The sequence below is a fragment of the Microtus oregoni genome, unplaced genomic scaffold (genome assembly GCF_018167655.1).
Source record: "Microtus oregoni isolate MIOR12 unplaced genomic scaffold, Mior012 000077F_ref0000221, whole genome shotgun sequence".
In the NCBI taxonomy this organism is placed as follows: domain Eukaryota; kingdom Metazoa; phylum Chordata; class Mammalia; order Rodentia; family Cricetidae; genus Microtus; species Microtus oregoni.
In genome coordinates this window covers 4,070,940-4,089,706 of record NW_024544029.1, presented here as the reverse complement: position 1 = coordinate 4,089,706, position 18,767 = coordinate 4,070,940, and the positions used below count along the sequence as shown (strand labels likewise).

Genomic DNA, 18,767 nt, shown 5'->3' with positions numbered 1-18,767 from the left:
TGAAAAGAGAGATCAGGGTACAGGGTGGTGGGGAGATAAAGGGGAAGAGAATCTACTAAAACACATTTTGTTATAAAATGTCATAGTGATAGCTAATAGCTTGTGTGCTACTATAATAATAATAAAAAAAAAACCTCAGACACACCTAGGACTTAGAAAGTGACAAACTGGGAAAGCAACATATACCTAGAATGGGACCGTCTCAATTTCTGTTGTTCTTGAGAAAGACTACATGATTGGAGGAAATAGAAACCCAAAAATTTGGGAAAGAAAGAAATAGACATCTGACTATGCTGATCTTTAAAACCTCAAGTTTTCTCTTCTCTTTCCCTCCTGGAGTTCATCACCTGTAGAAGCCCCTGGATGCCTTGATGTCATAGTTTCAGTGGGAGGGGAGAGAGTTCACCCTACCATGGCTGGGGTGCTGACCTGGAAACAGCAGCTCACCTCCTAATCTGTATGTCAAGAGGCACAGGAGGTAAAAATGCATGCAATTCGTACACCAGCAACCTTTAAGGGTTCACAGTGACACGCATGTGGACAGAGTCACAGATACTAAATATAAATATACAGAATCGTGTGTGTGTGTGTGTGTGTGTGTGTGTGTGTGTGTGTGTGTGTGTGTGTAGGCACGCAGGAGGTAGGAACGCAGCATCATAGGTGCACCAATTTGAACTGGATGTGTGCCAGGGGAGGGGTCGGGCAACCAAGTGCAACACAGCCGTGCACCCCCGCCATGCATCTGGGACCTGAGTCTACAAATGCTGGGAGGGTAACCGAGGGGCTCGGCTTCTTCACGCGACCCAGCTCCCATCCCCCTCTCGCCTGCGATTTCGGATGCCTTGTCACGTCTGGCCCTCTGTTCCTTTCTATCCTCCCCACCGACTGTTCCCAGCACGTTCGCTCCCACCTCACTCTTGGCTTCGCCCTCGCTCTCCACCCAAGGCCTCCCTCTTGCCTGGTAGTTTTAGCTCTCCGCCGCCGCCGCTTTCTTGCAGATTGTCCTTGGGGAAAGGAGGAGGGGAGTTAGGCGAACACTGGGAGGAGCCAGGTGGAGGCAGCCGCGGGAGGAGGGGAGGCTTCCAAACCTCCACTGGCCAAAACTGGCAAGGAGGCTCCGCCTCCCCCTGCTCGCCTCTCCTCCTCTTCCCCCCTTCCTTTAAGAACTCTGCTGCTTTTGCAGACTTGCTTCCCAAAGACCGCATCTTTATCTTGGGAGCTCATGAACGTGGTGAGAGATAGAAATTACGTAGTTGCTAATCTTGTTTCCAACTGAGCCAACTTTTCCCTTTCTTGGACTGCATGAGATTCCTGGAATTCAACTATCTCTTGCCACTGTTCAAATCCTCCCCTCCACGCTTGACCACCTCCATCAATCTTAACAAACATTTTATGCAGAGTCTGTGGGACAGATCCCTGCCTTTAAGAAACACCCAACGCTGGCATCTCTTATCCAGTCACCTCAAAACTCCTTCCACATTTGCATCACCTCTCTTAGAGATCATAGGAAGAACCCAGCCTGCGTGGTACCAAGAAGAAAGGGCCCCTTCTCAAGTCCACCACATCAGAATTGCAGGGTTTTTGGAAGTAAGCTAGCACCTCCTTGAGACTTCATAGTAAGCAGCATGCACTCCGGGAACAATGGCTTGGTGCTCATCCCAAGCTCGGATCTCTGCTTTGCTCGCTTTGCTCCACCCTTGCCTTTGCTTCAGTGCTGCCCACCGTCGGCTCCACTCTTGTTTCTCCACTGCCCTTTCTCTTGCCGACTCTCCCCTCTGCCCCGCACATTCTGGCTGCCAACAACAGGAATGCGAGTGAACAAGCAATGAAAACTTGACTGAAATTTTATACACGTTTATGTTTCAAATGACACCATCAAGAAAGTAAAAAAGACAGCCTATAACAGGAAGAAAGTATTTGCAAATTATGTATCTGATAAATGCCCAAAATGTAGAGGAAAAGCCCTGAGACCTGCCTGGTGACTCACCTCCTGCCTGCCTTTCTGTATTACACACACACACACACACACACACACACACGATCAATGCATCTCTCAATCTGCATCTGAGATGTTTCTCTCTGTAGTAGATGGAGATTAACACAGAGGCCCACAACTGCACAAAGCACAATGAGTAAGAGATCACACCTCCAGCCCAGAGGCTCAGGAATCCTTTTTGAAGAAGCGTAAGAAAGAAAGAGCCAGAGGTGGTGGGGGACTACAAGGAAAATTATCTTCTGGACGCATCAGGGTACTGCAGATATGAATCCACAGCAACTTCAAAGGCATGCACAAAACCTGTGTGAGCCAAGGCCAGAGCTGGGAAAATGGAGCCAATGGCAATCGTTAGCTGCTGGGAGAGGGACAGTATTTTAGGAGTATGGTCCCTGATAAGCTGACTCCAGCGGAAGACCACTTCCAAGAATGTTTGGGTAGCACAGATTGGTCTTGAAGGGTTAAAAGGAAAAACAAACAAACAAACAAACACAAAGTTGGGTCATTAGGGAAGGTGGGCTAGATCTGGGAAGAGTTGGGGGAGGGGTGAATATCTCATTGAATTTGTACACATTGTAGGGAACAAACCTCTCAGGAAGAACTAATTTTAAAAATATTTATACATGAAAAACTCTCTTATAGGTCGGCAATAAAAAGACAATAACTCAATTAAAAATGGGTAAAGGATCTGAACAGACCTTTCATCAAAGAAGACACAGAGGTGGCAAAAAAAAAAAAACATGTGTGAGATAAAAATACCTTATTTGTTCTATCACCAGGAACTGTGAGAAAAATGGCTTTCAAATGACTCGGATAAGAAAAGATAATACCAAATAATGGCAAGACTGAGATGTTACAGGAGATTTGTTTGTATTGTTGCTCTGAGACCCTCAATAGAGTTAAATCTTGATTCAGAGGACAAAGTTCATGTTCAGCTGGCTGAAATAGACCATAGAGTTTTCTGCTGGACCCAGATGAAGATAGACACAGGGAGGAATAAAGAGGGGCTTGGAAAGATCAGGCCTTTTCAATCTGGGAAGGTGAAGAGGACAGTCAGCCGATCATTCCTCCTTCACTTTCTGAATCTATCAGATTTAAAGCCTAATATCTGACTCCCAAGTTTTATTTATTAATAGAACAATAAAAATAGCCACAGTATTTGGCACCCAAAGTGGGGCCTAAGATGGCGCCAAATAGCAGCGCTACTACCAGTGGCTTCAGCTCATACTTCTAACTCTCCCAGAAAGTTGTGGATCTTTCTCTTAAGACCTAATTGCACTTTAAAAGATATGCTTATAATGGGCTGGAGAGATGGCTCAGAGGTTAAGAGCACTGATCCTGAGTTCAATTACCAGCAACCACATGGTGGCTCACAACCACCTGTAATGAGATCTGGTTCCCTCTTCTGGCTCACAAGCAGGCAAGCCACTGTATAGTTAATAAATAAATAAATCTTTTTTTTAAAAGATATGCTTAATAATAAAGAGATAGATTACACAATGCTCTATTAACTTAAGATGTTTTGAATGCTGCTGGGCAATGATGGCACACACCTTTAATTCCAGCACTCAGGAGGCACAGACAGGTGGATCTCTGTGAATCTGAGGCCAGTTGGTTTACAGAGTACATTCCAGGACAGGTTCCAAAGCTATACAGAGAAACCCTGTCTCAAAAAATAATTTTTTTGAATGCTAATGAAAAAGGAATAACAGCTGTTTTAGAGACATTAGATAGTAGAAAAAAACTGCTGAATTAAATCAGCCTATATGCTTCACAGATGTGTTAACCTCAGAATGGAAACCAGGAAATGTGTTACATTGGGAAGAGGTTTTGCTTTTGTTTTCACAGGAGAAGAAAAGCTATGGCTGTCATCAAGATTGATAAGGTTAGATTCAAACAGGAGAGAACTCTTGATTAGGAGAGGTTATAGTTCATCAAACAGCATGGCAAATCCATCTAAATTAACTTATAAGACTAACAAATATCTTTCATTTGTCTTTCATCTGATAAGACATAACCTGCCAAAAAGGAAACTCCCCAAAATTAGGGTTTGAGAAGGGTTTTGGTTTTGTCTTTCCAGGAGAATAGACCCATCCAACTAAAGAATATGAAGACCACTGGGCAAAGAAGATATCTGAAGAAGAAGGACAAATCATCCAGAGAAAATGTCCCAAGAAAAAAGTAAATTAGTTTAATGGCATAACACATTTCCAACTGGATAAAATTTCATAAATCTTCCCAAATGTTTTCTTCTGATGTTCTCTATAGACTTATAATGCAAATGGTCTTTTGTAGTCATAGATCAATTAAAAATTAAAGCTGGCTTTGGAGTTGGAGCACGGCTCTTTCCTTCCCTAAACCCAAGCGTGCATGTTAAAGGAAAATCCAAAATCTCTATTTCATGTAAAAACAGCTACCTGATATGGGACAAAAGACAAAATTAAGTGACTATTCTATTGTCATTGATTTTTTTGTTTTTTTTGGTTTTTCGAGACAGGGTTTCTCTGTGGCTTTGGAGCCTGTCCTGGAACTAGCTCTTGTAGACCAGGCTAGTCTCGAACTCACAGAGATCCGCCTGCCTCTGCCTCCCAAGTGCTGGGATTAAAGGCATGTGCCACCATCGCCCAGCTTTGTCATTGATTTCATATTCCTTTGGTTTTATTTTGACTCTTTAAAAGTCTTTTCTCTTTTTTCATAATTTTTGAAAAGATTTATTTATTATGTATACAGTGTTTTGCCTGTATTTATGCCTACACACCAGAAGAGGGCACCAGGTCTCATTATAGATAGTTGTAAGACACCATGTGGTTGCTGAGAATTGAACTCAGGACCTCTGGAAGAGCAGCCAGTGCACTTAACCTCTGAACCATCTCTCCAGCCTAAAACTTTTCTTTTCTTTTCTTTTTTTTTTTTTTTTTGGTTTTTCGAGACAGAGTTTCTCTGTAGTTTTGGAGCCTGTCCTGGAACTAGCTCTTGTAGAACAGGCTGGCCTCGAACTCACAGCAATCTGCCTGCCTCTGCCTCCCAAGTGCTGGGATTAAAGATGTGCACCACCCAGCTATAAAGCTTTTCTTAAAATACAAATATTATCTAAAAATTTATAAGATTAACATTATATATATATATATATATATATATATATATATCTGTTGTGATACTAATGGTCATATAAAATACTAACTAATTCTAGAAATAGGCTTCATCTAGCTCCCTCTACATTATTTTGGGCTTGAATCTGAAATGGGTAATTAGGAACTAAGTTTATGTACCCCAGGTGTATTTAGTAGATTGTGGTCCTTTAACCTCTCTGAGATCTGTTGCATATGACTTTTAAATGTTCAGGTTTTCTGCAGTGACAATGACCATTCTTAACAACAGCCTTTGAAGTCTCCAAAAGGATGATGGGGCCCACAACGACAATTCCACCTGGATTGTGATAACACCGCTAAACTGACAAATGCTACCCAAAGATCAGCTTTTGACTACAGTTTGTTCAAACAATTTCAAGGAAGTTAGCTAAGATGGTCCAGACATAGATTACCCCAGCCAGGACTTCAGATAAGTCTAGAACTTTCCCATCACACCAAGACTGAACAACAGCTTGTTCTCCCAGGACATCATCTTTATCTCAATTTTTCAGGGTCCCCTAAAGATGCCATTACCCTCAGACAGCAGAAAGTAATTTTAAGAACATGATGCCCACATTCTCAAAAGATGGGGTGGGTGTTTTTTGATCATTGTTTTGGGGGGTTGGTTACAAGTTGTTATTGGTCACAGTCAAGGAGGAAACAAAGCAAAGGAGATTAGATTCAGGGATCTTGTTCTGAAAAGAAAAAGGGGGTATAGGAATGATAGGATAAAAGGGTAGATTATTGAGTGTACTTTTAAACTATCAAAGCAACTTCTAGTCTCAAATATTTTACATTGGTATGAATATTTGAATATCAATACAAATTTAAGGTTATTTTTATTATAGTGTATATATGTTTCTATTTTTTTTTTTTTTTTTGGTTTTTCGAGACAGGGTTTCTCTGTGGCTTTGGAGCCTGTCCTGGAACTAGCTCTGTAGACCAGGCTGGTCTCGAACTCACAGAGATCCGCCTGCCTCTGCCTCCCGAGTGCTGGGATTAAAGGCGTGCGCCACCATCGCCCGGCCTATGTTTCTATTTTTTACAATATTGTACCTATGCAGCTCATTTTAAAATGTAAAGTTTTAGTCTTTGAAAGATATTTAGGATAATAAAGAAAGACAGGTTAGTAGTTAGTTATCTATAATAGTCAAACTTATATTAGGTGTGTTTTCAATGTCAGAGATATTTTAAATAGATATATGATCATCAAACATTTCAGAGACCTACAGAATATGGCATTTAAATTTTTAATTTTTATGACAGTGAGACACATCTGCTCCTGGCAGCACCAATTTACTTCAAAAAAGGATGATGGGCATCAAAGAACCTCTATATGGAGTTTGTTTTTATTGTGGCAAAGTTAGCCACTGGTCAAAAACCTGCCCTTGCCTCAACTGCTGATAGTATGCTGTCCAAATTGGACAAGTTGGACACAAAAGAAGAAAATGGCTGAACTTTGCCAAGACAAGGTAGAATAGTCCTTCAAAATTTCCTGCTTCAAAGAAAGGTCTGTCAGATATACTAGACCTATATGCTGAAGATAGATGCTCCAATGTTGCAGAGGAACTTTGGGGTGATTGTCCAGATAGCCAGATGTCCCTATTGTTTCTATAGTGTTGGAAGTTGTTTGCTCTGAACTTCCTATTTACTCAGGTAATAGTATATCATTCTGGGATCTCTGATGGGGTTGAAGACTAGATAGTTATGGTTACAGTTTTCCTTAGTTATGATAGAAAGTAGATTAGGTACAAAACTTTGGACTCACAAAGAGAGGATAAATAATGGAGTATTATCTCTGAATTTGTCAAATACACTTTAGTTAGCTATTCTTGATTTACTTAGTGAATCAAAGTTTGAATTCATAAATTGTTGGTGGACTGGTGATGGAGACAATGTTTGGATCTAAGTAGTTCTAGAAATTATGGTGTATGTTCTGGCTCCATCTGACTGGAGCTTGAGAAACATCCCTGAGAGCAGAACATTGGTGAATGGAACCCACAGGCTGAAATGTGGAGAAACCCTGCCTTAAAAAGCAAAACAAAAGAAAACACCCCCTCAAACTCAAGTATCTGAGAAGAGGGTACCACAAGTAAGAAAATATCAGACAGGACTGTAGGCAAGCCTGTGGGGCATTCTCTTACTGAGGTGGGAGGGCCGGGCCCATTCGAGGTGGTGCCGCCCCCTGGTGGTTCACAAAAGCAAGCTGAGCAAACTGAGCAAGCCAGTAAACAGCATTCCTCCGTGGTTTCTGCTTCAGTCCCTGCCTGGGTTCCTTCCCTGACGGACTGGGATTGGGAAGTATAAAATGAAATGAACCCTTTCCTCCCCAAGTTGCTTTTGGTCATGGTGTTTTACCACAGCAATAGTAATCCTGACTAGGTCAAGTCCTAAGAATTTTAGAGCCATGAAAATTCAAGTTCTGTGAAACTGATTCTGGAATGTTCTATCTTGACTTGTTGAGATCAAGGCAGTCTTCAGAGAGCCAGAATCCCCACTAAGTTTTCTTTAATAGAGTCTGGGTTTGTGGATTTTGTGTGTGTGTGTGAGGGGGGTATTTCAAGACAGTTTTTCTCTGTTTAGCTCTGAAGCCTGTCCTGGAACTCGTTCTATATATCAGGCTGGCCTCAAACTCACAGAGATCGGCCTGCCTCTGTCTCCCAAGTGCTAGAATTAAAAGCATGCACCTGCACCGCCTGGCTGGTTTTTGGATTCTTATAACAGCATATAGATGGAATCTCTTGTCTCTGATGAAGAAAGCAAGAGTACTTTCTTAAAGAGAAGTAGAGCCACAGGCAATATTAATCCTCTACACATTGACTACACCTACAATGTTTGCATCTTGGTCAATACAAGCTACCTGTATGTGAGTTCACTTGTCAAAAGACCAGGAGGGCAGTAGTGGCATGAATAATGCTGTGTCAGATGATGGGGAGGGCATGAGTGAGGGCTTCTCTTCCACAGAGAAGCTGTAACAGGAAGTAGCAGGGAGAGCATCATCCTTTGGACACTCTTCCGTTTCCCACTCAGCCATGAGTAGTCATTAGAGTCGCTGGTCATCTAGGCAAGCTGCTTACCAGTGAAGTCTTAGGCACAGATGAGTATTTACATGCAGTGGGCAGCGGGGTGGTCTGTCAGACTAGAGCCTGACCCACAAAGCTCTCTTGGTTTCTGCTTTTGTGTTTCTTGCAGCTTAAATGAATAATCGCCAGGCAGTGGTGGCGCACGCTTTTAATCCCAGCACTCAGAAGGCAGAGGCAGGCAGATCTCTGTGAGTTCAAGGCCAGCCTGGTCTACAGAGCTAGTTCTAGGACAGCTAGGCTGTTACACAGACACTGTCTCGGGGGAAAAAAAGAAAAAAATAATCACATTTTCCCTCATGTAACAGGAAGCCTGAAGATAAAAACAAATAATCTAGGACGCAAAAAATAAAGGCCGCAGGGGAGTCAACTCAATGGAGATTTCTCGGCACTGCCCTCTGTGGAGTGAAGTTTAATTTTCATGGTCACAAGATGGACCTTTTCACACAAGATTCTGGGCTCTTGCAAGGCAAGAAGTAAGAAGAGGACAAAGATCACAGCACATAGGTAGACACCACTGAGGATACTTCCAGATTCCCTGTTTGTCAAAGGCTGGAGTTTTGGGAAATCGACCATAATTGTAAGACAACTTGTATGAGACTTTTAAAATACAACACACTTTACTAATCTAATAGAACCTGGATACTTTTGATTTAGGCAAGGGTAAGAGTGGAAGCTGGGGGAGCAACTAGACAGATATAGAAGTCTTGGTGAGACAGCAGGCACGAGCATACCAAAAGATGTCAGGAGCCATTTCCCCCAAAAATCATTATGGGAACCATCACCCTGAGGAGTTTGCAGAGGCTCTACACCCTAACAATTGTTTTATTGGCAGAGCCTACCCCACACCCAATTATCTGTTAATAGAGAGCTATATGTTAGCGGAATCCGCCCCACACTCCAATTATCTAGAGAACTAGGAGTGTCAACTTGTGACTTCCTGACCGAGGAATAGTGACCTGACCAATCGTAACCTCCTGGTCGGCAACCTTGTGACCGGCTTGGACCATGCTACAAGATCCCTTCCTGCTCTGGTCATGCCCTGCCCCCCCCCCAAATTCCTCATCCTATATAAGCTGCAACCATGACGTAATAAACGGAGGCTCTGACAAACCTAGCATGGCCTTCTTCCTCTCTCCCGCCCATATCTTTCAGATAGCGCCTCTCTGGGACCCTAGAGTTACTGACCTGCCAGGTGGGTTACAACCCTAGACTGAGTAACCCGCCAAGGCGGTCCACAAAAAGATATGTATGATGAACACATACAATGGTTGGGCATGGTAGTGCACGCCTTTAATACCAGCACTCAGGAGACAGAGACAAGCAAATCTCTATGAGTCTAAGATCAGCCTGATCTTCACAGTGAGTTCCCAAACAGCCAGAGCTATCTTGAGAGACCCTATCTCAAAGCAAGCAAACAAACAAAAACAAAAAAGAAAAAGAAAAAAAGACATCACAGTGCATTTGAACTAGATACCAGATACCATCCAGTACATCACACAATTCTGAATATTCTACTGGGTAAGTTGTCCAGAAAGAAACTGAGATACAACCAGAATTAAGCTATGATAAAAAAATACTATGTATACTTTTATGATGAAGAACATTGGTTATTTATAGAAACACCATCGTAAGAATACAGACTAAAAACTAATGAACTGGGATCAGTTTTTATAGTAGAATGCACTTTCGTGTTCTTTGGAGTTTCTCTTCCAGTGAGAAGTCTCACATGCGTGAGTGGGACAACTGTGGTGGGGTCCTAACACACAGAAAGGAGCAGTGTCACTCACACCTCCTGAAAGAACTTCAACAACTTCTAAACATTCAAAAAGAAACTTCTAGTGTGACTTCTCCTAACAATCAGAAAAACTGTAGGAAATAACTGAGAGATGGCCAAGATTATTCAGTCTCAGCACAGGGCACATGGCTCTTCGCTGTGGGGACTCTTGTGCATGTGGGATGTCTAGTGGCATCTTGGGTATTTGGAATTATTACCTGCCATTCTTTACAAAAGCTAAAGAGAGGCCTATGTGACCCATGGGTCATGTTCCTTGAGGTGCCTCAGTGCAGGACCACGTATCTTGTGTTGGTTGGTAGTTGAGTTCTGTATTTCAGAAACATACACACACACACACCAGCCTCATCACTCCCCAGGACACAGTATTTATACTGATGGGCAAAGAGCTGGAGAAACAGCAGCTATGGCTGCTCCTCTAACAAGTATGAAGCAAGCAGATGCTGTTTTCCTGGAGATTAGAGAGCATCATCTCCCTATGTGGCTGCACTCAGAACAAGGACTAGAGCACTTTGTGAGCAGTGTCTATCACTTTTTCTTTTCATCAGGAAAGCAGAGGCAGCAGTAGGACAGTAGGTCATGGTCTGCACACATCTGTGTGTTCATAGTTCTGGGTTCACTTAGGTTATGTCATTTGATGACAACTCTTTTATCAATACCCTGTATGCAAAGAACAGAGCAAGGGCGTGGCAGCCACCTAAGGCAGGATCCTGCTTTTGTTTCCCTTTAAACCATCATCTACCAAGAGATTGAAGATCATTTTAAGAAGCAAATATGAGGGCTGGGGATGTAGCTCAATGGTAGAGTGCTTGCCTAGCACGCATGAGTCTCTGGGTTTACTTATCCAGCACCATAAAACAAAACAGAACAGAGCACCCCACTAACCTGTATCTGTTAACGAAATGAATTTATGGTGAAATTTTTTTGTTGTTGTTGTTGTTATTCGGTTGTTTTCCCATAGTGCAAAAGCGTTAACAGGATCTAGAAGGCACCATGGGATCTTGTTCTTGTTCTCCCTGGCACTCAGGTCTTACTGGACCACACTACCTTTCCACTGAGCCAATCTCCTCCCAGATTCAACTGTGCTTTCTGGAAAATGCTTCTCTGCTTTAGCTGGCTAATGCAGTCATTCCTCTGACCGTTCTGAGTTAGTCCCTGCTTTACACGCTCAGTTTGTGTATTGCTTTCCTTCCCTGAATCCACACCGCTCTGATTCTGTAACCATGAAGGACATGCACGTTTTGTTTACCAGTGCCTGACATAGTGTGTGTTCAACAAACTTTCTTAGTAGGTAAAGAAATAAAAAAGGTATGTAAATAGATAGGAAGAAGAGATAATAAAATGGAAGGAAAGATGGAAGAAATCAAGAGAGGATGCAGAGAGGCCCCACTCAGGCTGGAAGATAATCAATTTCCTTTCTCTTAGAAGAAAGCTGAAAAGATTACGAGTGGCTCTTACTTGAGGCTTCAGAGTTCAAATGGAGAAGCTGAACATCATAATTTTGTCCACAAGATAATGGTTAGTGGAAACCGGAGAATCAAGTCCAAATTAGTCATCAGGGCAAAGGAGATCTGAGGTGAGTATTCGGTACAGAGCAGACGAGAATGGCAAACGTGGGAAAGCTGGGGCGACTAGGAAACAACCTGCACATGCTCACTGGTAGAAAGCAGCTGCCAACTGTACGGGCTGAGCAAATCAGATTAAAGGAACACCCACAGTTGCCAAACAGGTATCCCAAGTACTTGAATAAGTAAATATTCTTGAATATAAGGCATTTTTCATGAGTCTTGCTATGCTAGATATACTAAGAAGACAGCATAGGTTTGAGATCATATAAGATAATGGCCCCTGCATCCATGCTAGACCTATCCAGACAGCCTAAGTGCTCACCTGGCACCACTCATATCTACATCTCTATGAGCTCTTTAGAAATTTGCTGGGCAGTGGTGGTGCACACCTTTAATCTCCCTGCACTTGGGAGGCAGAGGCAGGCGGATCTCTGTAAATTCAAGGCCAGCCTGGTCTACAAGAGCTAGTTCCAGGACAGGCTCCAAAGCAACAGAGAAACCCTGTTTCAAAAAACAAAACAGAAGAAGAAGAAGAAGAAGAAGAAGAAGAAGAAGAAGAAGAAGAAGAAGAAGAGAGATAGAAATTGAACATTTTGAACCAGCATCACAAACTTCTTAATTCTTATGCAATCTCATATATTGCCTTTCCTGGAACATCAGCTCCCGAGGAATATGGAAAACATCTAGTTAATTTTCTCATCTCCTACTGAGTCAATAAAATGAGCTCACTAGCACATCCTCAAAAAGTATGAACAAATATATTGTTATCTATTGCCCAGTCCTGGAATAGTTAATTCAATTGTCAACTTCTATTTTAAATTTTATTTCACTTTTATGTGTTTTGTCTTCATGTATGTGTGCACCATGTGCATGCAGTGTCCATGGAGGCCAGAAGAGAGCATCAGATCTCCAGGGACTGTAGTTACAGATTGCTGTGCGCTACCATGTGGACTCTGGGAGTCAAACCAGGATCTTCTGGAAGAGTAGCCCAGCTCTTAACTGATGAACCATCTCCCAATTTTTAATTTCCTAAGAAAAACTTTTTATCCCTGAATTCCTTCTGGAAATATATGAAAGTTATTTAGCTAAATAATTTTAAAAAACATTTCTGAATTGTAACTATTAGGATAATGATAAGTCATTATGTATCTCTCTCCTTCCACCTACAACTTTACACATATAGATGGGTGGAGTCAGTCTTGATTAGCACAAATGCCACAATGAAATGCATTATTTTATACTCTAACTTTACAAACTAATTTAAAAACTCTTGTTTGGCAGGTTAATTGGATTAGGTACATATACAGGTAATTAGTAAACACACCTCTGGTCATGTCTGTGAGGGGACTTGCAGAGAGTATTAGCTAAGAAGGGAAAGCTGGTCCTGTGTGCAGCTGGCACCATCAAATAGGCTGGAATCCCGGAAATAGTAAGAGAGAGGAGAGACGGAGGGTGCAGAAGCATAGGCTCCACTCTCAATGTCCAGGCACTCTGACGTGAACTCTCCCGACATGCCCCCCACCCAGTAAAATGGACGGAACCTCTGAAACTGTGAGTAGAAGCATCTTTCCTTCCTTAAGCTATCAGGCGAGCGCATTTTGTCACAGCAATGGAACAACAGAGCACATTTTATAACTTATTATTTCTAGTATGTCCCTGGCACACAGTGGAAACTAAAGAAGTATTTTCAGTGAACTGGCTCCAATATAGATATATTAGGAGGCGAGACATATAGATGTGTTTCTAAAATTTAATATGAAGTATTGGTGAGCTGAATCTTTATTAAAATAGAGCAGAGGAATCTGTTATTCAAGTTTTCCCAGGGTAAAATTTACAAGTCTTTGGAATCATTTTGTAACATAATAATAACTCCTTAATTTAATCCATTAGTTGAAGTTTCACTTTTTTTTTTTTTTCGAGACAGGGTTTCTCCGTAGCTTTTGGTTCCTGTCCTGGAACTAGCTCTTGTAGACCAGGCTGGCCTTGAACTCACAGAGATCCGCCTGCCTCTGCCTCCCTAGTGCTGGGATTAAAGGCGTGCACCACCACCGCCCGGCTTACTTTTTTTTTTTTTTTTGAGACAGTGTTTCCCTGTGTAGCCCTGGCTGTCCGCAAACTCACTCTGTAGACCAGGCTGGCCTTGAACTCATAGAGATCCGCTTGCCTTTGCCCTTCACTGCTGGGATTAAAGGCATACACCACCATTGCCTGAAGACATTCCATGTTTTTTATATATCAAGTTTACTCAATAAGGAAGTCAGATTAAATAGTTTATAGTAACGTGGGAGCCAAATGACTTATCTTGGAAATAGTTTGAGTGTATCTCTCAAGGTTCCATGTGTTGAAAATGTGGTATTCCACGCGGTAATGTTAGGAACAGGTGAAACTTTGAGAATGGGGTCTGGTGGTAGGTAATCAGGTTATTGGAGGTGCTGAGCTGGGAAGGAATCAATGAGATTCTTGTGGAAAGAAGCTGTTATAAAATAAACTGGCCCCTCCCCCACTGTTTGGCTTTCTGTTTCACTGTGTGATCTCTCCTTGCTTATGTTCCTGCTATGATGTAGTTCATCCAAGGGAATCTTAAGACAGAGGCCAAGCAAAAGGGGTTGCCCACTTGTGGGCTTCCAGTTTTCTCTGCCGTGAATAAAATCTTTGTTTTATACATTATTCAGCATTGGGTGTTTTGTTACAGCAACAGCAAACAAACCACATATAAATATTGTGGAAATGAACTAAGGATTGCTCATACAAGTAACTATTCTTCCGACCGCCTTTTCTCTTTCATCCCCTCTCTCCAAACACTTTCTCCCTGTGTCTTACATTTAAATGGTGACTCATAATGCTATAAGTAACCTTTTTGCTTTCCAATACTTATTTTCACACCCATTCCCCATTGCTTACACGCATGCCTCACCAGTTTCAAGAATAGGTATATGTCCCACGGTGTTTGGATCATCCACAGTTTCTGGTCTCTTCAAAAGATCTGTCTCTGATTGTGGCTTTGGTATGATCATGTTGGAAGTTGAAGCTTCTCCAGCTGAGAAGCAAAAGCTGTAGGTCACCCTCAGGGTGGGACTCAGAGAGGGGCTGCACCCTACACTTACATTTTGCCTAAAAGACTTAACTATTGAAAACTTCCTTTCCATAAATACAGTGGAAAAGATTAAAAGAAGTGATGGTTGTTCTCAATAACTAGTTTACCTTTCAAAGATTCTATTCCTTTGATAATAACAGAGGCAAAGCAGAACTCATTACTGAAGATTAGAATAGAAAATCACTTTTCTTTGGGCCTTGACTTACATATTTGGGGGTGCCTATAAGAGTAACAATAAGAATTCCCACAAATGAGCCTAGACACATTACAATAATCCATAAATTAAATAGAAATCAATGCCCATCCCATGTTCCATAAATCTTGTTCTCGCTCAACGCCCAAGTCTTCCTCATTTGCCTGGGGCAAGTATAACATCTAAAGATATAACAGTGACAAATGGTTTTCAAACAAGGAATAGAAATAGAAATAGTTGACCCCTTAGGCCTGTAATTATACAGGAAGCTCAGAGAAAGCTCATCTCTTGCCAATGCAGCATAATTAACGGTACCTGTGCTCTGAGCAGTCGTGACTACTTGGCGAGACTGAATCACGCACATGAAAAATTGCAGTTGAAATTCGTCTTTATGCATGGCTATTTCCTAGAAATAAAGAGTTTAATCCAGATAAACAGATCTCTTGAATAATTAAAGTGTCCAAGATTGACATGGTCTAGGTGGATTTAATACTGCCAAGCTTTAGGACTTGGCCACATAAAAATATCAGTATATAAGGTGATATAAATAATCTACTTTTATATATACACCAAGTCGGGGTCCCTGGACAAGTTCACCTCCTTCCCTTTCCCAGCTGCTCAGAGTATGGAAAAGGCTGGAGCTTCCAGAGGTTTTCCCTACTTTAAAACTCAATTCAGCAGGGCCTTGGAGGCGCATGCCTTTAATCCCAGCACTCAGGAGGCAGAGAAGGGCAGAACTCTGTGAGTTCGAGACCAGCCTAGTCTACAAGAGCTAGTTCCAGGACATGCTCCAAAGCTACAGAGAAATCCTGTCTCGAAAAACCAGACGAAAAAAAAAAAAGACTCAATTCAAACAGGTAGTCAACTGGGTCTAGAATACTTATTCTGAAGCACCTCTCCAAGGCTTCTAGGTAGGGTCTGAACCAGAGGCCTACTAAACTAAGGGAGCCTGGTAAACAATTTGAATGAACAAACTTATTTCTTTTCCATTATTCTCGCTTAAAAAGTCTGGCCTGAATTACATGTCTAAGACCTCTGGCGAGCCTCACTAGAAATCACTGTCTTAAATTCCTCCAGTTATGGAAGGTTCTGCACGTCGTCAGTCTTAAGCTAAGGTGTTCTCAAAGTTTCTCTTTCCAGTCTCTGGTCCCCGTCCCCTGTCCCCCACTTCCTGTGATCCCTCAAGCATGACAAGAAGCACATTAATTTCCAGAAGATACAGTTTGAAATCGACTTAAGATATCAAATTCTCATTTAACAAGGAAGGCACAACAATGTAAGACCACAGTGAAAAACGGCCACGGAAACCTGAGCGTAAGCCAACAAAAAAAAAAAAAAAAAAAAAAAAAAAAAATCAATGAACGGAACCAGAAGACAGCGGGTAAGGAAGCCGAGGGACAGAGAAAAGCAAAGGACGGCGGGCGCACTAACACTATTCCAAGTGTGAGAAAGAGGAAAAGCCCGGTCTGAGGGCCACCGGAGACTAACACTACACTCAAACGCTCCTTTGGCTTCTCAGGCTTCGCCACCTCGCGCAGGCGTCCCACGAGCCTGTAACTCTGCTCTTTGACCTCTTGCCCCACCCCCTTTCCTCTTCGGCAGCTGCCCAGCCATCTTCCGGTGCTGTAAAGACGGTTCCGGTTCACGAAGGTTCCCGGGCTTTGCGTTTCGCGCCCGGCCGGAAACTCCTTTGCCTAGCAGCCGGTTCCGGTTCGGTGAGTGGCGGCGGGAAACTGGGGGAGGGGTGAGGATGGAGGGAGACTGGGCCGGGAGGCTCTGTCGGACCGGGCCCGCCGGCCTCCGCGGGGCTGAGCGGAAGCGAGGACCGCGGTGGGGACCGTGCTTTTTCGTCCGCCCCGCCCCCTGGGACCACCTCCACTCCCCCTTGCTGTCCGGTGGCGGCTGTCTGGCCCGGGGCTGGTAGCCGGGCTTCCCGAGGCCGCCCTTTGAGGCCTCTATCGCCTGACCCGCGGAAGAGGCTGTCTCTCCGCGGTCACAGCAGGCCCATCTCAGCGTCCAGCTCTACTTTTCCACTGAGAAAAGACCGCTTGGGATTCCTGGAGTTTCCCGCCAGAGCAGGGTCCTCTCCAAGGGAGAGCTGTTTTCACCAAGGAAGTTCAGCTTTCAATCCCACCTGCTTCACCTCTCTTCTTCCTGGAGACCTGAATGATACTTCTCGACTCCTTCTGTGTCCCACGTAAACAATTCTCCAACTCTTGTACCCTGTGGTATTTCCCCGAGAAGTGATATCGCTAGTGCCACCACCAGAGAGAAACGTCTGGACCCTTCTGCACAGGTTATGAAACCCCCCTTAACTGCCACAGCTTTCTTACCTGGCACATCGCCTCTTGGTAATTGGCTTGAACCTTTTCTTCGTATACCCTAATGTGATCTTTCTGGCTGTGGGCTATGTTTCCCTGGTCTTGAGCTTGGTGATTTCTGTTTTATCAGTACCTCTACAGTTTTTCTGTTATCTTGTTGGCAATAACTCGCTCCTTTATCACTTTGAACTCACACTTGTTAAAATTACTTAGTTCATGTGGCACACTTACTGTACTGGAGTGGTGGTGATTCTTGTAAAAATTAGGCCGTCTGTTGTAGTCTGCCAACTGTTTGACTTAAGGTTTTCGTTGTAATCGGAAGTTCTGGATGAAGTAGATACATGCCTACATGTTCTTTTATTTATTTATTTATTTTTTTTTGGTTTTTCAAGACAGGGTTTCTCTGTGGCTTTGGAGCCTGTCCTGGAACTAGCTCTTGTAGACCAGGCTGGTCTCGAACTCACAGAGATCCGCCTGTCTCTGCCTCCCGAGTGCTGGGATTAAAGGCGTGCGCCACCACTGCCCGGCTCCTACATGTTCTTCATAAAGAGCATTTGTATTCAGGACTTTGGCTGATACGTGGATTACACCGCCTTTTAGGTGGCAGTGACACCTTCATGATTGACTTTAACCTTCCTGCTCCCCCTCCCCGTCCCTTTTAGACTGCTTCATTCATTTTACCTGATTTCAGTTCATTACCCCAACTGCAGAAGTGGCGATCCTGTCGCTCGCTGTTGTTGAGTCTAGAGAGGGAGTGGATGAGAATACAAACAGGTTCTGCCACTTGTGGCTAACGTGATGTAATTTTTTTCTTTCACTGACTTATATTTCTCCTACCAGTTGCACCATCTTTGCTGTGTCCGTGAACACACCTGCCTCTGCCTTCTGAGTGCTGGGATTAAAGGTGTGCACCACCACGCCTGACTTCCTGTGAACTTCCAAGTGGCAAAGACCATCTTATTTGTGTTTGTATCCCAGCACCCTACACTTAGTGTAGTTAGTGTCCGTATGGAAGAAGGTAAAAATTGCTTACAACTGTAGAATATGAAGGTGTTTACGGCACCAGTTTAATTGGGGAGAGATTGCACATAGAAATACTCTAGTGGGGACCAGAGCAGAGGATGATGGGTGTAAACTGTATCATGTGCTTGGCTGTATCCCAGAACTCCAGAGTAGGGTTACTCACACCGTTTTCACAGCCTGGCTCTGGATACAGCTAGTTGTACAGTGCTATATGTTTGCTGGTAACTTCATCATTAAATTTTTTAGTCATCTCTTCCAAACAGTACAGCCTTACAAATGATTTGTCAATTTCTATTCTGTTGCAGTCAAGACCTTTTCTTTTCCCACAGATTTCCCTGTCACTGGTGCCCTGCTACTAACTTAATTCACATTGATAACTAGCTGCTTCTTAATATTCTTAATTAAATGACGGATGCACACTAGCAATGAATTATTAGAATGATTTTCTTTTGTTGTTGTTTTTCTGAGATAGGGTTTCTCTGTGTAGTCTTGGTTATCCTGGAATTCACTCTGTAGACCACGCTGGCCTCACAGACATTGGCCTGCCTCTGCCTATGTTGCACACACCTTTG

The 18,767-nt window shown here is 43.0% G+C and overlaps 2 protein-coding genes across 9 annotated transcripts in view; one reads left to right on the top strand and one right to left on the bottom strand.

Annotated features, from left to right (window-relative positions):
• Pfkm (phosphofructokinase, muscle) overlaps positions 1–15,257 on the bottom strand; it is a 39,644-nt gene extending 24,387 nt beyond the window's left edge. The window contains exons 1-2 of one of the 3 annotated variants that reach the window (XM_041642736.1): positions 15,167–15,257; positions 14,479–14,601 (exon numbers count right to left, since the gene is read on the bottom strand). In XM_041642736.1, the coding sequence (XP_041498670.1) occupies positions 14,479–14,601; positions 15,167–15,248 (205 nt within the window). In that variant the 5' untranslated portion in view covers positions 15,249–15,257. The other 2 variants (XM_041642737.1, XM_041642738.1) reach the window with 2 other exon arrangements.
• A 1,327-nt stretch (positions 15,258–16,584) lies between these two features.
• Positions 16,585–18,767, top strand: part of Senp1 (SUMO specific peptidase 1) — a 58,730-nt gene continuing 56,547 nt past the window's right edge. For 4 of the 6 annotated variants that reach the window (XM_041642742.1, XM_041642740.1, XM_041642741.1 and 1 more), the window contains exon 1: positions 16,585–17,202. In XM_041642742.1, coding sequence (XP_041498676.1) covers positions 17,151–17,202 — 52 coding nt within the window. In that variant the 5' untranslated portion in view covers positions 16,585–17,150. The remainder of the gene's footprint in view (positions 17,203–18,767) is intronic. The other 2 variants (XM_041642744.1, XM_041642743.1) reach the window with 1 other exon arrangement.